Raw genomic sequence first — 10,411 nt, forward strand, 5'->3', positions numbered from 1 at the left:
GGTTGAAGAAATGATTTTTTTAGATAAACGAAATCATACGTAAGTCACTTCTAGGTTAATTACTTTTTGTATTCGGGATGAAATAATCCACTCATGAAGGAAGGAATTTCCATGGTATCAAAGAGATCCGCATCTGGAGTGGGCGGCCTTTCGACACTGTAAGAGCCACCATTGTTGGACATATTCGCGGCTGCTGTCAACATTCTTTCGTTTTATCTTATCGCGAGACGACAATGCTTTTCCGAACGGAAAAAAAGAGACCAAGTATCCCGAAACTATCCACGCGTCAGGACACTCGTTCTCTGATTTTTGACAGCCGTCCTCAGCGAGCGGCCATATTTGTTTCACGATTCCACATCACGGAAAGTGTAGCTGCACTTAACATACACTTTCCGTACGTCACACTACCGTTCGTCGCCGTCTTTTCGGCTGAACTTCTCGTATGGTTCATCTTTTCTCTTTTTTTCTTTATGTTGGAGAAAAAAAGAGAACAGATGAGCGATACAAGACTTTCAGCTGAAAACAATAGATCTAAATCATATCGTGAAACCTACCGCAGTGAAATTTACGATTGATTACGACGATATCGCGAATATCGATGAGATACCAAGAGTTTTAATAATCAGATTAAGTCGTGCACGTTGATTGGCTGATTGACTCGTCTGTCCCACCATTCGCGTAACTGGCGACGTCTCCACAGTTCACGAGACGCTATGCGCTTGTCGTTTGTCTTTGCGCGTGTTGCGCGGTTTATTTGTTGCGATGTATCGAACGATAGGAGGATGAGAAAATTAGATTAATGTGTCTATTTACTGAACGCGTGTCAAACGCATTATTCATTAATCTATTAATAATTCTGAAAATAATTTGGTCATTCCTTTTGTATCTCGAGAATGCAGGGTAATATACGAATTGTACGATTTAATACGACGAAGAGTTCGTGGATATGATACGTATTAAGTAACTAGTGTAGTGGTTCTTGATTGCTTTTGCATTTCGCGGAATTTACATATTTAAGTTCTATCGCGAATGTGTTTCAAGGCGCATGATTTTTTAACCGCGTCCGTTGGCTGTATTTGTAAATTGATTCGACTTTTCGTTAACTTCGCGTCTTAACTTCAAGAATAGCGCGCAAAGTATGGTGCAAATTACTTGTACGTTTTTGCGAGTGTTACGAGAGAAATCTTATGAAATTGACAACTTGGTTAGCTGAGAGGAAATGGTGAGTGTGATTTATAATTTAATTGTGATGTATCCTGTATATTCAATTAAGAGATGAAAGATCTAGAAAAAAATGAAGAATTGGTCGACCACCGATTTGTAGAAGTTAAGCGTTTACACTTATTGTCATTCGTTTCCTTTATACGATCTACAATAGGAGTCACAAATAATCAAAGTCTCAGTTAGTTGCAAGAAATCTACCAATTACAGTCGAATGTGATAGGAATAATCAACTGTAATTGGTTAATTTCTTACGATTTTTTTAATGACTTCAAGACCGCCTTCGATTCCCATTGTAGACAGCTCCGTATTACACTCGATTTATCTTGCAATTTTTTTAGTAAGCTGTTCGCAATATATTAAATTAATTTATTAAAATTTTTAACGTAATTTATCGACTCATTGTCCTGTTTCTCTATATTATTTGTTATAATTATTTTAATTTCGGATTTTCGAATTGATCTACAAATGTTGAAATAGCTGAAAAAATTCATGCACGATTAAAGATATAAAAGATTCATTCTAATTAAAATATCTGCCGAGAATAATTATCAATTGCATGGAAATTTTTATTTATAATATTTTATTTATAATATAGTTTATAATTTCCATTCATGAGCCGTATTTATTATAATAAAAGAGATTAAAAATTGCTTAACAATATTGCCGTTTTCTCTACCTTGTTTTTTCTTGGTATGTGTTTTGCTCTATTAAAATATTTTTGATGCTTTTTTAAAATTATTAATATTTTTTTAAGCTTAAATTATTCCAATTTTCAATTTTCAAACTATTCTTTGTAATATATTGTTAAGCAATTGTACTCTGCAAACATATTGACAATGCATTAAATTGTGTATATATATAATATATATGATATATATACACATATATATATATACAATATCAGTAATTAATAATGCCTATTCTTCTCTCTATTATTATCAGGTTTGGTAGTTATAAAAATTTGTCTAAAACTAGCTATCTATAGTAATATCTCCATGATTATGAAAACTATATCATTATATCTGTGAGATTTTGTTCGCTAAACGTGTTTGAAGATTTAAATGATTTATGACAGAAAAACAAAAAACAATAATAATACAACAACTTATTTTATAGAAATCTAATATTGAGCAATTTAACACTGAAAGATAATATTTTCAGTATTAAAAGCATTGTTGTTCAATCTATTTAGTACTCCAAATAAGTAATTAATTATTATCGTTTAAATAATGAACAGGTCAATATTAAATTAATTAATATTAAATATCCATAAGAAAAGTCTAACTATAGATCCATTTGCAGACCACTATTTTATGTATATACGCCTATACTGTAGGATTATATATATATATTTAAATGTCATTTAGATAAAAATAATATATTTTTAACGTACCTACAATATATTGTATAGAATATTATTATCTTATTTTTGAAGAAAAAAAAAAGCATGGAAGATAAAAAATAGAACATTAAAGAGAAGTCAAACGAAATAACTATGTTAGATTAAGTAAAAATATAATAGTATCTAACTATTTCGTCAAAAAATTAACAATTTAAATATTTCAAACAAGCCATGTACATTTTTGATCTTTTTCAACTTTGGAAATGTATTAAATAATTGTTAATGAACTTGTTGGGAATTTTGATAAGTAAGGCTTGTTCAAATGATTTACGTTTTATACTTCCGTCTTCTTTTTTTGGTAGCATCAAGACTGCGTTGGTTCCTATAGCACTAACCAGCTTATCAGTAATGGCATTTTGCTTGGTATAAACTAATGCACAGTTTGCATTCGTATCCCATCCTAAAATTGCCCAAGCCATTCTAGGGCGGCTATGCAAGATGTATTCACATTCTATCTACGAGGTTATAAAATTATAATATAATTAATATATATCGCATCTTTTTTCTATAATATACGAGGTTGCAATAATCTTACGCGAGCTGGTACTACAGCATATTCCGAGTAGAAGTTGAAGAACATCTCGTTCAAAAAGGACGAAAGAAATACTTGCGCGGTAATGTGAGCGGATACTGGATTTCCTGGTAGACACCAGAAATACTTCTTTGTGTTATTAATTTCGCACGTTGCAAATATCGTTGACTTTCCTGGTTTGATATTTATGTTTCCTGGAGAAATGCATTTAAGTTAAAACAGGATGCGTGTATGTCTCTTTTGATATATTTAATTATATTAATAAGAATGAAACATTACCGAAATGTATGTCCGCTTCGTAATATTCTTCCAAAATAATTTTCATTAAATCTCTGTTATTAGTTGAGCCTGTTGTTACAAGTATATCTACTTTCTTTAAAGCTTCGTCGATTTTATTTTTTATAGATGCTATCCTAAAATGTAAATTATTTTTTGAATTAAATATTTATTATCATAGAAAAATTAAAATAATCACAATTAGTACATGAAATAAAGAGTATCAGCATACAAATTGTGGGGAAAAATTTTAAATATCCTTACATATTATTCACGATTCCGAAATCCAAATAATTGAAACCTTTCTCTTTAAGTAATGCAATTAGAGTAATTCGGTTAATATCGTAGACAAATCCTGGTAACAAAATTTCTCCAGGTTCTTCTAAGTTATTTCCGATAGATAATATACCTATAGGTGTATTTTTAGCGACTAAGACTTCTTTACGACCCGAAGCTGCTAAAAGTCCAATCTCCGATGGGCCAATACGCGTATATGGAGTTGCGACAGTTTTTCCTTTCATTAAATCATAACCAATAGGTCTACAAGATAAACAAACAAGTTATTTAACTGCTTTTACAAAGATATAAAATCTGCAGTATCGTTGTGTTTATAAAAAATATGGAAACAAATAAATTGAAGATTTCAAGGACTCTTTTTTATATAACAATAATTAATACGTTAAACAGGGCGAATAAGAGTCAAATTACAATTTTAAAATCTAAATCTGATAATTTATTCTAATATTATATATTGCGAAGAATATCACGTAATTTTTTGGTGTTTTGTCCATATAAAATATATAGTATAAAAAATATGGACTTTTATACTTAATATTTTCGTAGTACTGTGGTTGAACCAATATCTCAATATACATATCATCACAGTCTTCGAAGTTTTCTATTAGTTTTACATCCTTCGCTTGTACAACTGCTGTTGCTTCTGTAATATGGACAGTTAATTTTTTACTGCAAATAGATAAGTATTAGTAATGTGCATAATTATTTACCATCAGGAATAGGATCTCCGGTATTCACCCACACGCATGTCTCAGGTTGAAGCGATATCGGAGACAACTGAAAAATTTTGTACCGTAATTTCAGTTAGTCACACGCCCACGCGCGCGCGCGCACACACACACACACACACACACACATACGAGTCTGATATAATTTACCATATTTTCGTCGTCGTCATGTAGCAGTTTCCTTAAATTTTTTCCATCGCTTACCATTACTGCGTATCCGTGTTTAGTGGAAGCATTAAATGGTGGTAGATTATAAGCGGATTCCACATTCTCGCACAATATTCTATTATATGCATCATTTAGCTGCACTGTTTCAAAAATAATTTCGTTTTTATTTTTACTTATTATTTCCCTCATCTTGAGCAGTGCGTCTGCTGCAGAAATCATAGGAAATGATTTTTTATGACGCTTATTCGGGCTCGTGTCCTATAAGAAAATTTAATCGTACGTACAATATTAAAAAAATTTTACTTTATCTTTAATATAGAAAATATTTTAACTGCAGACTTACAGAATTTACTAATAAGTCATACACAGGAGATATTGTGCAGCGCTTTAAGGTAGTTTTGTTTTCTCTCTGTATTAAAAACTAATATATACGTAATATTATAAAATTGTACGTTATTACTAATGCAAACAGTATCTTACCTCTGTAGAATTAGCCTTGGAAGTAGATGCGATGTCGTGTAGCAAAATATTTTCATTTTTGTCTATACGTATCAAATGTACCGTCTGCAGTATCATATTTGTAATTGCTGCGAAGTAATTTTTTATATTTTTGTGCAGGTACGACAAATCAACGATTAATGCTGTATTTCGTATTCTACATACAGTCCTAAAACAAATCACAATTATAAAACTTGTAATTATAAAAATCTCAACTTAAATAGAAGTAAAGCGTTTTTTACTCATGTAGCGTAATCTCCTTCAGTGTCATTTCAATGTTTAATAACGATCTTGTTACTCTTTTAGAAACTTCATGGTTATCGCTAATATTTTTAATTGCTTCTTTTACAAGATGTCTGTTAATAGACACATTATTACTAATAATAAGAATAACATCATTTTTATTGCTCGCAAAAAGTAGTTCGGTCTATATCATGTAAGCAAAATAAATGTAGTGATCAATAAAACAAGAAAATTTGTAATATATATGTAGTTACCGTTATATCAGTTTTAACTGGGTTTATTGTCATTACTTCAAATTGTACATCTACAATCCTAGTTAATAGCACATTCTGAATGTCACTAACGTTATCAATAATATTTTTATCTGCTGTCTCACTGTCATCTATAACTATGATAATCTTATTATTTCATTTCATTTTATATACATACTAAATAATCATAATAGATTTAGAATTTTGAAAATTATGACATATATATTGAGTCTGATTATCAAATATATTTTTTATTATATTTTAATACATGTATATACAAAAAAACTGTTAAATTCTGTTTCATGTGACAAAATTATAAAATATGTGAAAATTGTATTTATTTTACTAGAATTATTAATAATTAAAGAAACTGTCGCAAAATATACTGTAATATTTTTAATTTTTCAATTTAGCATATATATACTTTTTACTACAATCTATTATTTAAATAAATGGATTTTACTTAAATATGCACACAGTTTCTTTCAGAATGGTATGATATGTATGAAGAATATACTTTACAGTTTACAGAACATACTTATTATAATTCCAAAGTTGATTATCATTTTAATCTCTTTTAATGTTGTTTTATCGTATGTTATACTGACTGTTATCGAAGGATTTTACCGTTTCGTGCGTATGCTTTGTAGCAGCTACTACGTTTGTCGGTTGGACTAGTTCTAACCGTCGAAATAGTTCACAGAAATGTTTCATGGTGACAAATTGTTTACATTTTTTCTCTTTTCTTAATAATAAGATTGTACTTGGATAAAATGTCAACTTTGTTTAGAACATATGTATTATAATATACCGCAGATTTTTTCATGTTTTAAATAACGAATTCTTATATATTCTATTACACATATATATATAATAAAAAAATTAAATTTATATATTAGAAATATGTATTATATATATATATATATATATAATAATTTTAATATTTTTAACAGAAACACGTTTTTCATTACAATATTGTATTTTAAAAATAGATTTTATTATATAATATATATGCGCAATATATTTACAATTATAAGTCAGATCTAATATTACATGAAGAATATATCATATACGAATTATAACTTTAACTTTTCATTTCATTCCTATTGCTATTTTAATTTTGACACATTTTTTCACGTTTCAAATTTTTATATTTATTAATATTTGTCGTATTATTTTTAATATATGAGTAATGCATTATAATAAAAGTATCACTTTAAAGTTTAAAGAAAAAGAAATCGAAATAAAAAAGTAGTAAATGCATATTTGAAGTCAAATCAAATAGTTATTGTCATATATAAATATTTAATAGTTATGTTAAAATTATTCTGCATTATCTATGTATATCTACTTAATGATTTTTTTTTTATTTATTACTGTAAAGTAAAAATTATTTAATTGTTAATTAGCTGTTTAATTAAATAAACATTAATCATTTAAAATAGATAAAACAGAATCTTTATTATGTAATTAAATCTGGAAATTCTATTTCATTATCTAATGTATTAAGGTTGTCCAATTTTAATTTTGGATCGAGCCAAAACACAGAGTCATCAACGCAACAAAAATTAAAATGAATATGATTTTGACTGTAAAATGTTGATATGCTTTGATTTTGAGCGATGCTTATCAATACTTTACCATCATGCACTCTACAGTCCCCGAAATCTTACATTGAATCTTTTTATATCGATGACTTTCCGTAAAACAAAAAATATTTTTTTTTTATATTGCATTATTCCTTTTTTATATTGAAAAGATTAGGTAATGGATGTTTGTACTTTTCTGGACAGTCAAAAAGTAATACTGCCATTCTTCCATTTTTAGACGGTTCCCATTTTGTCGTACTTGCTGGTAATAGTATAAGTGCGTTTGAACCTACGATGTTACATAGTCTATCTTTGAATATATTGCCAGACATCTTTCTGAGAAGAGGCAAAAGGAATACTTGCGCAGCAATGAAAGCAGTTACTGGATTTCCCGACAAACACAAAAGATTACCCATGCTAAAAGTCCTTGCTACATTATCTTTATCGGACCACTTCAAATATGTACACACTAATCTAGGACGATGATGCTGAATAAATGGATCATTTACCTACAATTTTATAAGAATATTATGATACTAAATATATATGTGTTTTTTCTATATTTTATGATATATTACGTGAGACTAAACTTACATAAACTGGTACGTAAGGCTTTTCCGTGTATATATTGCCAGACATCTTTCTCAGAAGAGGCAAAAGGAATACTTGCGCAGCAATGAAAGCAGTTACTGGATTTCCCGACAAACACAAAACAATCTTTATTTTACCATTGATTTTGCATGTAGCTAGTGTGGTTGACTTCCCTGGTTTTATATTTACATTACCTGAAAGAAACGGATACAGTTACGTGAAAAGTATGTCATTTTGTATATTGAAAATTAATGAGAAAAATAAGAAGTACCAAAATGTATTGCGGCTTCAAAGTCTTCTACTAAAATTTTCTTCAATAAATCTTTATCATTAGCAAAGCCTGTTGTCACAAGTATATCTACTTTATGTAGAGCTTCCTCGATATTCTTTCGTATGAATGATGATCTACAAAAAATTAATTGCTTTTTAAAATTATTTATATAATTATTGAACAAAATTTAGTAAATAAAAAATTATTAAAGTAATATATTATCTTGCATATTTGAAATTGTAATAAATTTTCAATGCTCTCACATATTATTCACGATTCCAAGATCCAAAGAAGAGAAATCATTATTTTTTAGTAGTGAAATTAAAATTAATCTGTTAATATCGTAAACATATCCTAGTTTTAAAGGTTTTCCGGGTTCTTCTAAGTTATTGCCGATGGATAATACACCTATAGACAACTGCTGAGCGACTACAACTTCTTTACAGCCAGAAGCTGCCAGGACTCCCATCTCTTCTGGTCCAATACGTGAGTATTTTTTCATAATAATTTCATCTTTCTTTACATTATAACCAATAGGACTTTGAAATAAATATATACATAAATAAAATAACTAATTTGATAAATAAAAATAAAATTTTGTCTGATATGAAAATATTGAATTTTTACTTAATGTTTTGCCCATGTTGTGGTTTACTCATTATTTCAATATACACTTTGTCGTTATTTAAACGAGGTTTAATTCGTTTTGTATCTTTCTCTTCTACAACCGCTGTTGCTTCTGTAATCGGACATAAACGATAGTTGATTTCTTATTATAATGCAAACGATAAATTAATGTAATTATAACTTATAATTATTCACCATTGGGAACAGGCGCTCCACTCTTCACCCATACGCACGTTCCACATTGAAGCGAAATTGGAGGAAACTGAACAAATTTTATTTAGTTCTAGCTAGTTCTAATAATTGTTGCTTATTGCATATATGCAACAAAAAATATATATGCAATATACATATAGAAAATAGATATATTCGTCAAATTTATCTTACTGTATTGTTATCGTTCAACACCTGTCTCATGCTTTGTCCATCAGATACCAACACTGCGTATCCATGCTTTTTGGAAGTTCTAAATGGTGGCATGTTATATTTCGAATAAACATTTTCATATAATATTCTACCGTAAGCATCACTTATTTTTATCAATTCAGTATTTTCAATTGTATTTAATACGGCTATTTCTTTCAATTCCTCTATTGCTTCTTCTAAAGAAAGTGTAGGTGTCCATTCCATTTTGCAATTGCTTGCGCATGCGTTATAGTCTGTACTCTATAAATATCTTTAATTGTATATATTTATAATATTATAAAATTGTTATTTATTGAACAGAGAATATATCTTACTCCTACAGATGAAGAACTGGCCGAAAAAAAAGTCTCATCAGAAGTTTCGGGATGGTAAAAATTTGAATTTTGATCTTCTTTCTATATGCAAAGAGTAGTATTATTGTCTATGTTTATATCATCTTTATAAATTTGTTTTACGATATTAATTTTAATATAAATAATATACTTTACCTGCTCGGAAGAATCGGTAGAAGATACATTGACAAGTAGCGACTCATACTCTTGATCATCTTTCTTGCGTATTAAATTCAACGTATTTATCAGTGTATCTGCAATTGTTGCAATGCAAATATTGTCATGTGTGCCGGACAAATTAATAACTAACGTCTCATTTCGTATTCCACATACAGTTCTGAGAATAAATCAATTGTAAGTAGTTGTGTGTAAATTTTTACGATTAGAACATGAATAAAAATAAAAGTTTACCTATAACTCGTTATTCTTTCCAGATCTTCTTCTATGCTCATTATTGAAGTTGCTAGTTTATTGGAAAGTTCTTTGGAATTAATAACTACAGCTTTAACCGCTTCGTTTATACAATCTCTGTCAGTAGAGTCACCAATATCACCAGTAATAAAAATAACATCAGCTTTCTGATTTGCGGATATTGAAAGTAATCTTTTCTATGTCAATTTTAAAATAAAATAAAAATTAAGACTAATAATACACAAGTTTATTTATTTTTTTATACATATTTATTGTAATATATAGTATAATTACCATTATGATATTTTTAATTGGTTTTGTAATTATTACATCGACTATTTCTAGATTAGGTATAGTAGTCACTACGTCACGAATCTTATTATATTTTACAATATATTGCGGGTTATATAAAAGATTTTCGTTTTCTTTCAAGTCAGTTGTATGTAGATTTATATACAACTGAACTGATTTATTTACTAAATTAAGATACAAAAAAATTATTTAATTTTTTTAAATATAATAAAGTTTAAAGATATATATATATATAT

At 28.6% G+C, this 10,411-nt stretch overlaps 2 protein-coding genes across 2 annotated transcripts in view; both read right to left on the minus strand.

The window, feature by feature from the left end:
* Positions 1 to 59: 59 nt before the first annotated feature.
* On the minus strand, positions 60 to 5,396 carry LOC108777860 (gephyrin-like). The gene is made up of 10 exons (XM_018544842.1): positions 5,368 to 5,396; positions 5,108 to 5,294; positions 4,610 to 4,885; positions 4,442 to 4,508; positions 4,263 to 4,374; positions 3,699 to 3,974; positions 3,438 to 3,571; positions 3,162 to 3,352; positions 2,907 to 3,081; positions 60 to 193 (listed from the first exon to the last, which is right to left on the minus strand). Exons 1-10 carry the CDS (start codon positions 5,394 to 5,396, stop codon positions 60 to 62), a joined length of 1,581 nt encoding a protein of 526 aa, XP_018400344.1.
* Positions 5,397 to 7,354: 1,958 nt separating this feature from the next.
* LOC108777861 (gephyrin-like) overlaps positions 7,355 to 10,411 on the minus strand; it is a 3,575-nt gene continuing 518 nt past the window's right edge. The window contains exons 2-11 of the mRNA XM_018544843.1: positions 9,864 to 10,060; positions 9,613 to 9,789; positions 9,082 to 9,334; positions 8,893 to 8,959; positions 8,698 to 8,809; positions 8,334 to 8,609; positions 8,071 to 8,204; positions 7,803 to 7,993; positions 7,611 to 7,717; positions 7,355 to 7,544 (exon numbers count right to left, since the gene is read on the minus strand). Coding sequence (XP_018400345.1) covers positions 7,355 to 7,544; positions 7,611 to 7,717; positions 7,803 to 7,993; positions 8,071 to 8,204; positions 8,334 to 8,609; positions 8,698 to 8,809; positions 8,893 to 8,959; positions 9,082 to 9,334; positions 9,613 to 9,789; positions 9,864 to 10,060 — 1,704 coding nt within the window. The remainder of the gene's footprint in view (positions 7,545 to 7,610; positions 7,718 to 7,802; positions 7,994 to 8,070; positions 8,205 to 8,333; positions 8,610 to 8,697; positions 8,810 to 8,892; positions 8,960 to 9,081; positions 9,335 to 9,612; positions 9,790 to 9,863; positions 10,061 to 10,411) is intronic.

Source organism: Cyphomyrmex costatus, unplaced genomic scaffold (assembly GCF_001594065.2).
Source record: "Cyphomyrmex costatus isolate MS0001 unplaced genomic scaffold, Ccosl1.0 scaffold474, whole genome shotgun sequence".
NCBI lineage: Eukaryota > Metazoa > Arthropoda > Insecta > Hymenoptera > Formicidae > Cyphomyrmex > Cyphomyrmex costatus.